General features: G+C 35.9%; 1 protein-coding gene across 1 annotated transcript; it reads right to left on the reverse strand.

Annotated features, from left to right (window-relative positions):
* Positions 1-13,238: 13,238 nt before the first annotated feature.
* On the reverse strand, positions 13,239-15,628 carry LOC149553864 (uncharacterized). The gene is made up of 2 exons (XM_089789226.1): positions 14,955-15,628; positions 13,239-14,627 (listed from the first exon to the last, which is right to left on the reverse strand). Exons 1-2 carry the CDS (start codon positions 15,276-15,278, stop codon positions 13,863-13,865), a joined length of 1,089 nt encoding a protein of 362 aa, XP_089645352.1. The 5' UTR covers positions 15,279-15,628; the 3' UTR covers positions 13,239-13,862.
* Between the last annotated feature and the right edge of the window lie 1,759 nt (positions 15,629-17,387).

Raw genomic sequence — 17,387 nt, forward strand, 5'->3', positions numbered from 1 at the left:
TGGGAGGATACTCAGGTCCAGTTCCATCTTGCTCATCCAAATCGACAAACTTTTGATCTTCTACTCTTTGCCCTTCCAGATCATTTGATCCATAAGGTGGGCATCCATTCTATGCGACCTTGGTGGAAAGACTAGAAGTGGTATCCTGCCATGCCCTTCATTAGTTACAAGCCCAACTTAGGATATCCCTGGCTTTCTCCCCATCTTCCTATGGTGGATAATCTCAACCAGCGTTGGCATCTTCAATCTTCTACTTATCATTGGAGAATGTGGTTTGACACTATCTAGAGTGCTATCGCTGAGCCAAAAATTGCCCATTTTTCCTTGTGCTTGTTGTTTCAAGGGCTTCCCCTTGGGCCATGACTCAAGCATCTTGGTGTTCCAGATCCTCGATGTCCTTTTTGTGGGAACCCTGAGTCTTTTTTGCATATTTTTTAGTTTTGTAGGTGTGCTCAGAATGATTAGAATTGGATACATGATTTTTTCAAGCCTTTTAGGCCAGAACCCTTTTCTTGGCACATGATTGTGCTAGGTGATTCCCCCAGGATCCCTAGGAATTTGCCTAGATCTAGCATACTTTCAAGATGGAGATTTTGTTTCCTTTATGGAAGGATAGGAATGTTGTTCTTTTCACTCACAACTTTCTCGATATCAATGTTGGTATGTACACTAAAGCATTCATTTGTAATAATGTCATGTTGTAGATACAAGTCCAAGCTAACAAGGTGGCTTTGGAGGTGGCCCACCTTTAGGAGCTACTCAATCACTGGGGTAACATGCCTTGCACAATCACTAGAGTGCCTCTTGACTCTGTTGACCCTACTCTGCCCCATGCCCGTCATTGGGGTCGCAATTCTTATGCTCACCGTCGGTCGCATAGGCCACACTCGCAGGCTCCTTGCCACCGCTCTCCTAGTGGTGGGGATGATGGTTGGCGACGCCACTCGATTTCTCCACCTCGCTGCAACTCTAGCTGGTCCCTGGTTCTTGTGGCTCCCCCTCCTATTGCTCCTCCTGATGTTGTTAGCTCTAGATGGCCTTTTCGCCTAAATTTGGCTATCTCTTCGTCGCAGGCAGATGATAAAGACAAAGAACAAGTTGTCGATGATGTTGTTGATGGTTGGATTGTTCCTAGTCTGCCTGCCAATCCCAGATATGCCTGACATTTTAATGATCGTGATGAACCACGTCCCTCGGTTGGCATTGCTCTTACACCCTGAGGGAGCTACTTAAATTTATTTTTTGATGAATAGTTTTTGTATCCAGCTTCGGCCGTGGGAACTATCGCGGGGTGATATTGTATCTCCCAACCCCTTTTTTGTGAAGTTGTAACTAGTATATTAAATTATTAATAGAAAAGAACTATTAGTCAAATAAAATAAAAAAACCCACTTTTCTGTTACAATTACACATTAAATTTAAGATTAATTCTTTTAAATAATTTTATTATAAATCAAAAGTCAAACCCAAATCTTCAAATTAAAAAGAATGTTAAATGCTACTGCCCAACTCGATTACCTTCCTGCGTAATCACTCCTAAGTCAGAAACGTGTTCGACACTCCGCGAGTCCCATGGAATTTAAATGCTTCAAAACACTCCTAAAACGATTACTGTCCATCCCCGTAATTACATATCAGTCGGCGGCTGCGTCTGCGTGTGGGGCCAGTTAAAATACTTGACCAGTGAAACGTAGAACCTACGAAATACCCAAAACACGTATTCTGCTTCAAGGTCTTTGACCAAGCGGCAACAGGAGAAGCTTCTTTGTTGATTAAATACGCGTAGGTATAAAACAGTTGAGCCGAACTTTCTGTTTCAACTTTTCCGTCAACTTTTCAGATTATTCCAATCATTTGCCGTCTGCGTTTTCTGTCTGCTGTGCCCACTGCCCACGACGGAATAGTTTACATATCAAGTCATCAGATGGGAGCTGGAAATTATAATGCCTTTGCAGCGTGACGGGAACTTGATTTGCGGTTCACGTTAAAAGACGGATTTTGTGAGTCGTTAGCTGTCAACACGTTTGGTCAGAGATATGCTCCCTCCAGAACACATGAACATCATATATATAGCCTTAGGAAACTTGGTTGTGTTTAAATATTATTTATTTAAGATAAACACTATTTCTTTCCTTTTTTCAACCGGATGCTTCCTTTTGTTTTGTTCTGTTTGCGGGGTGTGGGGTACTATGAAATTAGTTTTTTCAATAATTCCGTTTCTAGACTTCATTTATTGGCACATGGTGTATCCAATGAAGATATACCAGCCCGCTAATTAATTGACTCTTTGCTTTTAGATAATATCTAAGTTATTTTCTTGATGTTGCTTCTTATTTCAAATTGAGATATTATAATGTTGTTTAAGTTTTGTAATGGTGAACAATGAACTATGTATGTATAATTCGTAGACTTTTGGTAAATGGATCATTTTAAATTCTATAAATATTAGAACGTTTTCTAAGCTTTTATATATATATATATATGAAAGTTTGTTTTTGGATTTTGTTACAAGATGGGTTGATATGTCAATATAATTGAATAATTTATTTTTTATATAATGTAATATTTTAATCTTAATATTTCCTATTTAATATGTAAGATTGTTATGATAATTAAGTAAGAAAGTTATGTATGGTCTTGTAAAGAGGGTTTTGATGAAATATATAGAGTTACTAACAAAGTTTACTGGTTTGTCATGGTAAAAACATTGTGTAGGTTGTAAAAATTAATATTGATCATGTTTAATTTGTTTTTATGATTAATTTTTACTTTAGTTTGAAAGAAAGGATAATTTAAAACCTCATGATACTAAATGGACTTTAAAATCAAAATAATGAAGCATGGAAGTTGATATTTTTTAAAGTTTTCCTATCTTTATATGGATAAAATTCGCAACTCGTTCATTTAAACACCATAACACTAAAATGTTGAAAATAAAAATAAAAATAATTAATTAATACTATTCTAACAATGAGATTTACAATTTATAAAAAGAAGAGTGAGAAGTGAAAAATAAAAAGAGTGACTTTGTGTTGTTGAACTTTATACATCATTCATTAAGCAGATAATATCTAGTTTTAAATTATTTTGGCTTGGCTTGAAATGTCACAGCCAATAGCCAATGTACAAGGTGGTGTAGTCTTCAAAGGAAAAATAAGGAACAAACATCATACCCACAATTGCCTTGATTTTGAGATCAATTGAAGAAACAACTTACATGGAGGCCCTAAAGGTGCATGACAAATATGTACTTATTAAACTATACAAACCATATTCATTTTGACCATACAAAACATCCCACCATCAATAGGATACTAGCAATGGCGCACATTGCAAAGGCATCTAGTATTCATGAGTTAAATGTACAAAATAAAATAGAATCTAGTGAATAATTGTAGCACACCACAATCACAAGAGGATGCATGATTTGAATAAATAAAATTTTAAGGAAGATTTTTTAAAGAAGTCAAATGGGTATGATAATTGTTTAATCATTATAATTGTTGGTGTAAATAAGTATTTACTATTTACACTTTACTTAAGTTTACTTAGGTTAATACATTATTTTATTATATTGCATTATTTTATTATTTATTTAGGTGAGACTCTTAGGAGTTTGCATACTCCCATGAGTTGTCATGTTGACAACACCGGAGTAAGCAACTCTAATTCAACACATGGTGTCTACAACATTGAAGTGTGCATCATTCACTAAGTTGTCATGTAGACAACACAATTATTCACACTCCCATGTTAGCACATGTTTAGAACATTATTCTGCATGCTACACCATTGTAGGCTTATCCTCACATCATCGCACTTACTCCCGTGCTTAATGGAGGACAACCCATATCTAGTGGACATGTGCCTGGTTGTGTGACTTATCATGTTGCTAACTTCTATGCATTCTAGAAGCTTTTCAGAGGCTTTTATATATAGGCACTCCTAGTGTACTTTCACATGGAATATTGAATGAATATATTGTCATTCTGATCATACTCTCTTTGGTCTACTGTTGTGCTTGTGTTTGAGTTCCTTGGTCTTGGGCGAATTCTGCCCTAAGGCAAAATCTTACATGGTATCAAAGCTTGGGGAGATTCTCTTCACATAGTCATTCAAGACCATTCATGCTTCAACACGTCGACCTGAATCCAGAGAATTTGCAGAATTTAGGAGCATCTAGAGCCAAATCGGACCTCGTCATTGTGTTTGGAACATTGATTCAGTGAAGATCAACTATAAATTCACCTATGCTGGGCTAAAGTTGGTCGTGAGGCAAATATTTTTTGCAAACTGGCACCTGGTGGCACCGATTTGCATGTTCAAGTATGGTCATTTAATCGATCTGTGCATTTATTTTTAGATTTGAATTTAATTTATTCTCTGCATTTTTCTCAATTTGTGGGTATTTTTGGAAAAAAAATTGCCCAATCGAGCTAGTAGAGAAATTTTTTTTTTAGAACTGAGTAGTGACACCCTAGCCCTACAATTTGGGAGGAATATTTTGTGGCATCTATTTATTCGATAGATAGAGCGTTTATCAATTTGTGAGCCATACCACACAAATTTCTAACTACACAATCTAAATCAGGTAGCCACACAAATTTCTAGCACGAACACCAACTCAACGGACCAACCTCATATCGTCGGCTTCGTTTGCTTAAAATCTATGGGCATAGTGTTTTAAACACTCCATGAGAAACCCTCCCACGAATGTGGGACTATTTCTAAAGAAGTCCAGCACTCGCAACCTATAGTCCAACAACCACAATCTGTTGTCTGACAAACAGGTTCCTGGCTCCAGCAAACAGTTCTATGGCTATTCTTCGGTCGCCTTGATCTCCAATCTTCGGTGTGTGCTCAACAATTCTCGATGCCATATGGCTTTACTCCATCCACACATGTGGACTCTTCGCTATACTCTCTGCACAGGTAATTTTGATGCAACCTACTAGCTAAGACTACTGGACATGTCAACAAGACTAACGTCACCTACCAACAAGGATAGTCCACTTAGCATCCATGTGGACTCACATTAGCTTCCAAATCAACCAATCCATACTTCTGCCACACAAGCATACACATCAACATTTTTTATACAATCTGTATAGCTGATATCATCATTACGTCAATGCCACGTTAGCAAGGGTGGAGTTTTCATCGACATCATCAATTTTATGACCCTAAATTTGGCGATCATCTGATCATCATTCAGGGGCAATTTTGAACTACTTCAACAGCTATATGACTATCAAATTTAACCCCATCTTTTGCTGATGCAACCCCTCTCCAGATTGATTTTTGATTTTGCAGTCTAACTTTGGGAGGCCATATGTTAGTCATCCAGACTCCAAATTAGGTGCAATTTTTTTTGAAATTGGGTAGAATTTCTTAAGCTTTTTAGTGGTGTAGCTCTTTTCTGGTTTTGGTGCCAGGATTTTTTAGAAATTGCATCTTTTGGCAACTATACCTGTTGAATCCTGTATTTAGCAACTTTAAATGCTCCGTACGAGCTCATCTGGACACAGAAATAGGTTCTATTTTTTTTAAAGTTTGTTATTTTTTGTCTACTTTCCAAATCTACAATCAGATTATAGGTTGTGTGGACAAAAGTGTCACTTTCAAAATTAGGTCATTTTCTACATTGCAATACTTTGATATATCTTCAGAATTGTTGTATATCTAAGATACATTGTAATGTTCTAGTTTTGAACTCCATAAGGAGGTTGTAAAAGGAAAAAATAGAAGTCCACTAAGGCCAAAATTGGCAAGTGGCGATTGTAAATGCATTACTTATAAAGTGCCAAAAGCGTCTTTTTTGGGAGGGTTTCTTGATTTAGTGAAAAGGGGGGTGTTTTGGTGTTGTGTTCCTCTCTTTTTTGCAATTTTCTTTCATTTTCTGCATCATGGGACATTTTAAGTTTCCAAAATTAACTCCACATAACTATGCTACATAGTCCATTAAAATGTGGTGTCATTTAATGCATAAAGGAGTTTCTTAATATGTAGATGGTACCCTTCCTAAAACAACAGGTGATCAAGTATCTACCAGTGAAGTCACTGATTGGAAAACAATGGATAGGAAAGCCCTAGGTGATATTTGTTTGGGGGTTGATGACAAGATCATGTATTAGATTCATAAGTCTCATACATCCAAGGAAGCTTGGGATACCCTCCAAAACCTATATGGTAAAGTGATTGAAGAGGATGTTTTCAAAATTGAAGATGAGCTTGTCTCCTTAGATCCTAAGTCATTTGATTCTATACAAGATTTCATCATTAAGGTGAATGAACTAAGGACAAAGCTTACTGATTGTGGGAGTCCTATTAAAGATGATAGATTGATCTATCTCGTTCATAAAAAGCTTCCATTTGAGTACTCCACATTTGTTTCTACTTATGACACCTCAAAGGCTACATTAGGTTCTAGCTATCAGAAAGTCTCTTTTGATGATTATGCTGATCTATTGGATAAAGAAGAAAAGAAGTTAAAACCAATGGGAATTCTCAATTCAACTAAGTCTAAAGTGTTGGTGGCCAATAATGAGGGTTCTCAAAACTTAAATGGACAATCTTCAAATAAAGGAAAGGGCAAGAATAAGAAATGGAAGAATAACAAATTAGAGGATGCAGAAAAGACAACAACACAATCAAATCAACAAGGCAAGTCTTCAAATTCAAATAAGAAGGGGGAAAATAATAAGGACAAGAAAAAGTGTGCTTATTGCAAGAAATTGGGTCATGAAGAACATGAGTGTCATCATAAAAAGATTGATGAGTTGACCACCATCATGAAGAAACATAATGTTCCACTTCCTAGTGCTTATAAGGAGAAAGGTTCTTCTTCATATTCAATGGGCAAAGGGCAAGCACTCATGGCAAATTCAAGTTCTTCAATGGAATGGATTCTTGACTCAGGTGCCTCCTATCATATGGGTTCTTCAAAAGGAGATTTTTCTTCGTCAAAGCAGTCAAAGGTACCACACATCTTTGTGGGAGATGATACAAAAATGGAAGTTGAAGGAAAAGGAAATGTGGAGATGGAAAATGGAGAGTTCAAAGATGTTCTCTATGTTCCAAACCTAAGTTCTAATCTCCTCTCAATTTACCAAATCACTCATCTTGGAGATGGTCATAAAGTTGAGTTCCTTCTTGACTCAGTAAAGGTGCACAGTCTAAAAGATGATTCAGTGGTTGTAGTGGGGAAAGCTAATCATGACAAAAGGTTGTATTCCTTCTCCCATTTTGTGCCCAAGTTTCCTTCACAAGCCTTGTTGACTCAATCCAATTCAAACATCAAATTATGGCATGAGCAGTTTGGTCATCTTACTTTTCGTTATCTTCAGCAACTTTTCTCAAATAAAATGGTCAAAGGTCTACCTACAATCAGCTTTTCCCAAGGTGATTGTTCAATAGGTTCATTGGATATGCATCTAGAGGAGAAGTTACATAAAGGGAAGTCTTCAAGAGCACTAGTTGTTCTTCAATTGGTTCATATGGTATTAGTAGGTCCTTTTGCAGTGACACCAGTCAGCCAGGGTCCCTACATACTTACTTTCATTAATGACTTTTCAAGGTACACTTTGGTCTACTTTCTTCATAACAAGAATGAAGTGTTGGACAAGTTTCTAGCCTTCAAGACTCATGTTGAACATAAATCAAGGAAAGCCATCAAAGTTCTAAGGATGGAAAATGAAAGAAGATATGTGAATAAAAGACTTAAAGATTTTCGTAAACTTGAGAAAATTGATCTTCAAAATCCACCAGCATTCAATCCACAAAAGACAGATGTTGCAGCACTGAGGATATGAACTCTTAAGTCGATGGCAAGTTGCATGATACAAGCCAAGTCTCTAGATCCATCACTTGAATTTGAAGCAATTAGTAGTGCCAATCACATACTTAATAGGTCTATTCATCCTACCTTAGATGGAAAGACTCCTTTTGAGGCATGGTGTGGTAGAAAACCAATTGTGACACACTTTAGAGTCTTCAGTTGTCTAGCATGGGCAAACATATCTTCCAGGGGATGCAAGGCACCACCACCTCGGCCTTGTACATTCATTGGATATGAAGACAATGTGAAGGCATATAGACTTATGGATCTTGAGACACATGAGATCTTTGTGGAGAAGAACTTTGAGGAAAGTTCACCTAGCTTATCCTCTAATCCTCTCCACACATCATACAGTATGGAAACTGATAGTGACACCAACGATAGTGCTTCAATAGATTCAGATACGTGGGGTTCTATCAATAGTTGCAGTGAGAGGTCACATCATTAGTATAGTCCACATGCATATATTGCTGCAGTGATAGGTCCAACACAACAGGGTATACCTTGTCTTCTAGCTCCAACAACAGAGGATGACTACATAGCAGATATTTCAAGTTTGTTTGTGGAGTCATACATAGCGGATTTGGGGGACATCATTGATGATAGACATCTTCTCTTTGATGGAGAAGATCCTTCTTCAATTGTTGCAAGGGTTCACTTTGACCCTTATGTCCATTCTCTACATGATCGATCTTCATAGGTTGATGTGATTACGGATACTTATGTACAGTAGTTGTAGGAGGTCTATTTATCAGTTGAGGAGACAGTATGTTCTTTGGGACAGGTTCTACATTCTTCCTTCACGGGGACAGTTGAATAGGATTCAAAGACATCAGTGATCATCGAGATTCTTTCCATACACAACATAAGCATCTCACTTGTACCTATGGTATTGTTTCTTCTAAAGGGGAGGAACAATATTTAGCATTCCTGGATCAGCTTCTACATCGGGGCAGCTATCATTGATCAACACTCTTCATTTGGGGGGGAGACTACCTTGTCTCTCTTCTTCTTCTCTCTTTTTGGGGGGGCCTTTTCCTTTTTTGGGATAGTGTTCTTCTCCCATTTCTCTATTGTATATACTCGATGTATGTCGTAATGGGGGGGTCTTGATTACTCTGTAATGGGGGGGTCTTGATTACTCCATCCATCCATGCATCTAATTTTTTCATCTCTCTTTTTGGGGGAGGGTTTTTCCCATGAGGTTTTCCCTCTTTCTCCACTTTATGAGAGATTGCATTTTATTATGTACATGGGTACCTAACATGGCCTAGCAGCTGGGACCCATCATGCATTGCATCCTAGATTTTGTGAACTTAAGCGCATTCCCCCTAAGTTGCACTTAAGGGGGGTGTTGGTGTAAATAAGTATTTACTATTTACACTTTACTTAAGTTTACTTAGGTTAATACATTATTTTATTATATTGCATTATTTTATTATTTATTTAGGTGAGACACTTAGGAATTTGCGTACTCTCATGAGTTGTCATGTTAACAACACTAGAGTAAGCAAGTCTAATTCTACAACACTGGGGTTTGCATCATTAACTGAGTTGTCATGTAGACAACACACTTATTTGCACTCCCATTTTAGCACATGTTGTCTACAACATTATTTTGTGTGCTACACCATTGTAGGCTAATCCTCACATCATCACACTTACTCTCGTGCTTAATGGAGGATAACCCATATCTAGTGGACATGTGCCTGGTTGTATGACTTATCATGTTACTGACTTCTATGCATTCTAGAAGCTTTCCAGAGGCCTTTATATATAGGCACTCCTAGCATATTTTCACATGGAATACTAGATGAATATATCGTCATTTTGATCATACTCTCTTTGGTTTGTTGTTGTGCTTGTGTTTGAGTTCCTTAGTCTTGGGTGAATTCTGCCCTAAGGAAAAATCTTACAATAATCATGCTTTGACTTCCATAACTCAATTAATTAGTTAGCTAATTAGTCAAGAAGTTTAGTAAGAATTAAATTAATAGGGTGTCTTTAATTATTTTTTAGAGGATATGGATATGAAAGGTGAGCATAATTAATTAATTAACATAGTATGAATTTGACACAAGTGGCACCACCTCATTTATATATTAGCCACCCTAACATATGATGGAGCTTAGTTGACGATCTTGTGTAATATCATGTATAAATAAACACGTAGCACATCTCATACATGTATGAGAAGAATACATGGATTCTCATTGGAACCATTTATACATATTTTTTATTCGTGCTAAATATGTAAGTGACACATTTGGAACATGTCTTTAGTGTACATATATATATTTCATTATGCATTTGATTTATTTAGGAAAGAGACTATGAGGTATATAATGTTCAACAAGATAAGATGTGGCTAAACCTAAGGTCATATATATAATGTCCCATGATAGTCTTCATGTGTGTCATCTTACCATAGGACCTTCAAGTGATCTACACAACACCCTCTTTAAAAGAGGTTAATGGCCTAGACTATTTTGACTCGTTAGGTATGTTAGATAGGATCTAACCCTTGTACAATAGAACCACTTGTGTCTAGATACAGTTGATATATTTTAGGCCTTAGTATACAATGGGTTTTGGGAAAACTATGCGATAACTATTCTTCCATGTACGATGTATATGGGGCCCCACAATGGTTGGATGGCTTTCCTCCCACCTCCCTTGGTGTTGTAAGGCTATAGTATGAGTCATACAATAGAATATTAACTGTATGATTGGATTACTACACAAATAATTAGAGATATTAATGGTCCTATAGTGAATGATGAGGCATCATATAGTGTATGAGCTACTTTGTATGATTCACATCATCTTTTAGGACCTCTAAACATATTTTTTTGTCAAATCTCATTTCTTTATCAAAACTTAACTTTTTTCAAAAACTAAAAATACCTTATTTGAGATCTTGGATTCAATTTCACCATCATATAGATTTCATAGTGTTTTGATTAGATATAATACATTATAATTTTAAAATATTATAAGTAGATGTTTTAACATTCAAGAAGATGCTACCTCAAAATAGGAAAAAATTAGTAAATCATATAAAAAAAATTAAAACAAGTATATTTAGCACTAGAGGAGACAGTCATCTTTAAGAATATGTACTTTGTTTTAAAAATGTCTAGATTTGATAGGGAAATTTTGACAGGTGGGAAAAATTATTTATTTCTAATAAGGTCGACCTCAAGTACTTATAACAAAGAGAATATACATCAAAAACTAATATTGTTTTCTCACTAGCTTTACATATCATCTATAACATATTTTAAAATTAGGGCAAAACAATGTTATTTGCATATTCTTGTTTAACATAAAGTACACCTTATATTTTTTGCTATTAAAAAAATGACTTCAATTTTTAAAAATTTTAAATTATTTCGCAAAAATATTAAAAAATTCATAGGCATAAAATTCATTGAATTTTACACATTTCATTGGTTTACATCATCTTCAAATTCTAAACATAAATGCCAATTTTATGTCATTAAATTTGAATAGTTTGCGTTATGTGATTTTTTTTCTTTATAAAAGGTGACACTAGTTTGTCCTTTTAGCCCGAGTCTAAAATATTTGACTTCCTTTGTGTGACCATTTTCTCTTTGTGTGATTACTTGTTGATTCACACAAGTACACGAAATAATAACTTGAGGCAAAAAAACACAAGTTTGGAAGTTGCTCATGCAAGCATAAATTATATTAATAATGATAATAGCCTAGAAATTACAATAATCCTGGACTAAGAGCATAGCAAAATGGGGTGAGGAGTTACTCCCACCAAAATTGTGAATGCCAAGTAGGGAGGATCTTTCACCTCTAAAATGACATAACACTAAACTCCAACTAAAAGTTTGCACATACAAAGGAAATATCAAATTCGTATACCTACAAGTACAACAAATTTCTTAAGGGTACAAATGTGTCGAATTGACCAAAAATATTACCAACAATAAAATTAAAAATGGCCTGAGAGATAATAATATTAACTTTCGGGGCCATACATACATAATAATTAATTTTATTCATTTACTAATGTTAGGGACATTATATTATATTAAGAACAATGTGTGATGACCTTTGAAGAGGTACTAATAGTATGTATTCAAATAGTCACCAATAGTCACAACTCAAAATTTGAACATGGGTATGATTATTAGTCAAGGATTTTGTCAAAAAATGAGGGTTACCTAACACGCATGCCCTAAGTGAATAACATGTTCAATTTAGGAATGATTTGTGAGAGGTTCTGAAATTTTTCTCTTGATGTTTGATGTTCTTGCAACAAATAAAATTGAACTAAAAATAAGTAAAATGTTACTTGAATGTGAGTAGGGACACAAACATCAAAATAAGTGTAGTCTAAACTTAAGATGAAAGTAATAAAGTAGGCAATTAGGCTACATTGGAAATATATTTATGATTTGGAGCGAGGCCTTCTATCTCTATCCTTTTTCAAACACATATTTTTGTTCTAATAAAGATCCTTCTAAAATTAATTAATGAGCACACATGTATATATATTTTTCAAAGGTCTTGATTGATACATGCAAACCATGCATTTAAAGGAGTTTCTTCTAATTATTTGATCAAAGAAATATATATTACATTACAATCATTGAGAACAACATATTTACATATCTATCAAATTTTTTTCATATGTGATAGCAACCTCCTTTGATTACATTGACACTAACATCCAACTTCATGACCTATTTTAAAAATGTCATTGTTAGATGAGTCATTGGGATTGACCAAGGTGCAAGGAGGATATTAATTCACTTTCATGCCCTAGCTTGACAAGCTCCATTATGTTATTGAGCATGTCCCCTTCTTTCTTCAAATAGGTATATGTGAATAGTTCTTGTAAATACTATGGTTCTAAACATCTAGAGGCAGACAAAAGATTCAACGATATAGTTTATTGGTTAATGATACACTTGTAACTTTACAACAATTCTTTGTTTAATTCTAAATTTGATAAATTGTATTTATTACAATCATCTAATTTCAATTTCCAATTTCAAATCTTTATATAAAATCAAATCGAACCTACTCTTTCTAACATCTAAATACTCTTTTAATCTTTATATTTCTATTTTAACTCAAAACCTCAATAAATAACTATACTAAACTCCTATATCCAAATCAATTTAGTTATATTTGTACAAATAAAGTTCTAATACTTTATATTAAATAAATTAAAAAATATCATAAGCTCTATAATTTAAAAAAGTGAAAAACTAATGCCACAGACACCAAAACAAGGAATCTCACAAATTTGGAATGAAATAATGCATTATATCATCCATTATCTCTCTAAACAACCTTCCAATAATTTAAAATAAATTTAGTATAAAATTTACTTAGAGAAATTTAAAAAGAGTAGTTCATTGAATGACGATCTATTCTTTGGAAGAAAAAGAAAAAGTTTTTTTTTCCATGGACGACGAATAGAAAGAACGGGTTTAGGTAGAGCTCGATAGACAAAAATGCCATCCTTATCCAGCTGAACAACGAATAATTGACCCATTAATAATGTCATGGCGGACCGCTTCCCTGAGCTGCCCACGGAAGTCACATGACCCCTCTTATTAAGCTTAGCAGGCGGCCATTAATGTCGCCATTGGAGCTCTGCCAACAATTTCAAACCCCATCCGCATTTCATATTTCCTAGAAAAAAAAAACTCTGAAAAATACAATTTTGATCCGTACACAAAGCAAAAAGAATGCCCGAGTGCAAAATCCCTTTCTGAAACACTCAAAACGGAGAAAAAGAAAATTCACATTTTGTATTTTGTTCTCCTCCGACTGTTCAGGCAACTGGCGTTCGCAACAAACAAATCTCCCAGCGAAAGGCCTTTTAACTGTAGAAGAAGATCTTCTAGTGTATGTAAATCTGTACAAGAACATGGGTATAGCAGAGAACAAATCAAATCTCGACATGTTTCCATACCAGAATACTTTGACTGCCTAATTTGATCAATGACAAAACGGCAGAGATCAAATCCATCTATCTTTTCGTATTGTTGTTTCTCTGCAGTATCCCCTCCATTATGATCCTTTTCCGATACTCGCTGGATTGTAGATCAATGTAGTTGTGGCTCAAACTCTTGGCAATCTGCCTGGAATTATTTGAATTTGGAGCTTTTTTTTGAAATCTCGACATGTTTCTAAGAACGGCGACTGCATACCACCAAACACAAGTGCACAGAACGGCCACGAACTTATCGGAAAAAATCAGGCAGAGCATTACAACAATCAGAGGACAAAATCCGATGGCCACATCGTACACTTCTGGTTCGACTGTGGGCAGAATTTCTGAATCTACGGCTGTTTTGCTGCTTGATTTGGATGTCGTAGCTGAATTGTGGATGTTGATTGTGGAAATATGCACGGGAGGAAGATGAGTGTATGAAGTGGACGCCATTGAAGCAGTCGACGTGTGAGATTTCTTCGGACTGCAGGGCGCACTTGCGTGGGCTTTTAACTTGCCGTGAAGATTTCGATCTGCTCCACCTTTTTTCTTTCGATCTGCTTCGGGGTTTCGCTGAATCGCTTCAGGAACGTGTTCCGGGACAGGATTGTTCTCAGTGGCCTCAGAAATTTGTTGCTCGACAGGATCGTTCTGAACAACTTCAGAAATTTGTTGTGCGACCGGTCCCGCGGTCGAATCTTTGCGAGTGCTCCGTCGCGCCTTGCGAGCAGGTGGGATTTTGGGCGGAACTTCCAGGCTCGTTTCATTCGACGGGACTTGTCGAACCTTTCCATTTCGAGTCTGAAGAAAAAAACAGGGGAGCTGAAAATTTAGTACAAAATCCTTCGTCCTTTACGTTAAATATACAAATTTAGCACAAAATCCTTCCTCCTTTCCAAAAAATATGCAAATTTAGTACAAAATCCCTCGCCCTTTACATAAAATACATAAATTTAGCACAATATCCATCCTCCTTTGCTAAAAAAAAATACAAATTTAGTACCAACTCCTTCTCCCTTTACATGAAATATACAAATTTAGTACAAAATCCCTCTCCCTATTACATAAAATATTACAAATTTCGTAAAAATTTAGTCCAAATTCAATCATCTGGCTTAGTTTGTTTACCGTGGACGACCGAAACGCCCTCACGACGACTCGAACCCACGACCTGCGAGGCGGCGTTGTGACTGGATCTTCTTTCTCCCGGGATTTCTGTGACTGGACGGAAATAATCTCTGCCTCGATCGGGGACACGATGACATCCCCCCTTTCAGAAACCGAGAGAATTCTGACCAAAGCCTTGGGTTTTCCAGCAGTGGAAGAAATCTCAACGGCATAATCGGGAAAAGCCTTCGATTTCCCGTCATGTTTCTTCATGCGACGTTTGAAGCGTGGCCAGAAAGATTCAGAAGACTCGTACCCCTTTTTCTGTCTCTGCTTCGTCTCCATGGGCGAGCAGAAGCAATTGAAGCTGCACTTGAATGCCGTGATGCCTGTAATGGGTTTTCCCCGCCTTTTAAATCTATAATCGACAGTATGTGCCTACTCAGATGCTCGCTTTTCTACCTAAATACCAATAATGGATGCAGAATTCAAAGCAGGTTTAAAGAGTTGTCATTTGCCATCTGATTGAGAAACATCCAACGGCGCAGAGGCGTAGAAGGTCAATTTGAGTGAGGGGTTTGTGCCGTGTTTCGAACTCGCGACTTTTTGCACCTTAGATCGGGTCGTCCAGCGCCGGCGGGAAGAGTCGATGGACGAAGGTGCCGAGGAGACTTGTCGTGGGCTCCTTGTTTCTGCTTGCCCTTACTCTTGCCTTCTTCTTATATAAGGCCTCCTTTGTTCTATCTATTTATTTATTTATACTTTGTTGCTATGCATTTGAACGTTTCTTTTTTTGTGGTTTTAGACCAAGTCTTACTACTGTCAATTTGAGTTGTAGTATAAAAGCACATTTTAAAGCTATAATATGTGGTGTGATCAATTGAAGGATTCTTTTAATTTTTTTATTTTTCTTTGTTTTAATTTAATTTAAATTTGTTTGGTTATGTAATATAATGTTATTTGAAAATATTAAATTTCATAAAAATGATTTCTTAGTTAGATCTTATTTTAGTTGTAATTATGACATTTTTAGTCTCGTCTATCTATAGGCGGAGATCAATATTTTCATATGATTCTTTATAATTAATCTATGTTTTGAAAACCATGTCCAAATCATTTAACCTTTAGTCATTTGAAATAATTCTACTAAAACAAATTTGTATGTTTTTGTTTTTGTGTAATCATTGACTATCACTAATTTTGTAGGTAGTCTTTTCTATTACCTGCTTAACAAATTTGGGGAAAAAAGTGTTATAAGTCCACACACGTAAGTATCATGGGCTGGTGGAAACCTTAAAATAATTCATGTGGTAGGTTGTGCTTCCACATTTTGCATGAACACTAGTCTATTCATTTTATTTGTCCATGTTTTAAATTTTTTTTGGAGGCACAAGAAGAAACAACACCAAGGCAAGGACATGGAAAAGAGATGGAGGCGATGAATAAGGCAAAATAATGACAATGTTCCACCAGTTCTTGTTAGTATTTATTTCCCACTCACACCGAACCTCACATTAGAACCAACTTCCTATCCCAATCTAAAGTACTGATGTGCTATACACAACTTATATCGGGCTATGACTCACCGTACTACTCACTACCCAACTTCTCCCACACCATACCACTTATGGCCATAAAATTATAGGGGTTTTGTGGCTTGCATTCCCAATTCTGCATTCATGGAGTAATCAATAGGAAAGAGGGTGCGAGAAGCATCATGGGTGGGGTAGAGGGACTTTCACACCGATCAAGAATCACTTGGATTGTACATTAGTGAGCCCATGAGCATCAAATCCATTTCCCTCAGATAGTAGTGATGCTTTTCATCATTTGCTACTGCTAAACAGGATAGGGTGGTGAGGGAGCTTGAACCTAAGTCCACTACATTGTTTCAGAGGTAGAGACTTTAGTTTGCATGTCTCTTTCGAATCTCTAGTAATTTTAGACAAACAATTCATAAGGTTTATCAAATACCCATTTGCACATGTTCACTGACTTCATGCATTGATCCACTTTTTTCTTATTTATTCTTGTTGGTATGGTGACTCCATTTCTTTACCTAGTTTGGAATTTACACTTTGCTAAGTGGGTATTGTAATTTTTTGCATTTTGTTGAGTAGGTCATACAACTCTACTTAAATTATAGCTCTTCCATCGACTTCAAAGGCATTAGAGCCTCTATTTTTTAATAGAGATTGATGAAATCCAATTAAATGGAAACATGAGAAAGATATCATATTTTTTTTGATGAATAGTCCATTCTCTATTAATAAATATTAAAGTTATATATTCACACAAAAAAGGAGAAGGTATCATATTTTTATGGTTTAGACATTGAGAACTATTATTATATCCAGGGTCATCTCATGAAGCCTCATAGGATCAAAACAAACCACAACCTTATTATGAATATGGGCGACATGATAATATGAAAATCTATAGGCTAAATCTATT

This window comes from Cupressus sempervirens, chromosome 6, assembly GCF_028749045.1.
Source record: "Cupressus sempervirens isolate cs-2001-9-10 chromosome 6, ASM2874904v1, whole genome shotgun sequence".
NCBI classification, from domain to species: Eukaryota; Viridiplantae; Streptophyta; class Pinopsida; order Cupressales; family Cupressaceae; genus Cupressus; species Cupressus sempervirens.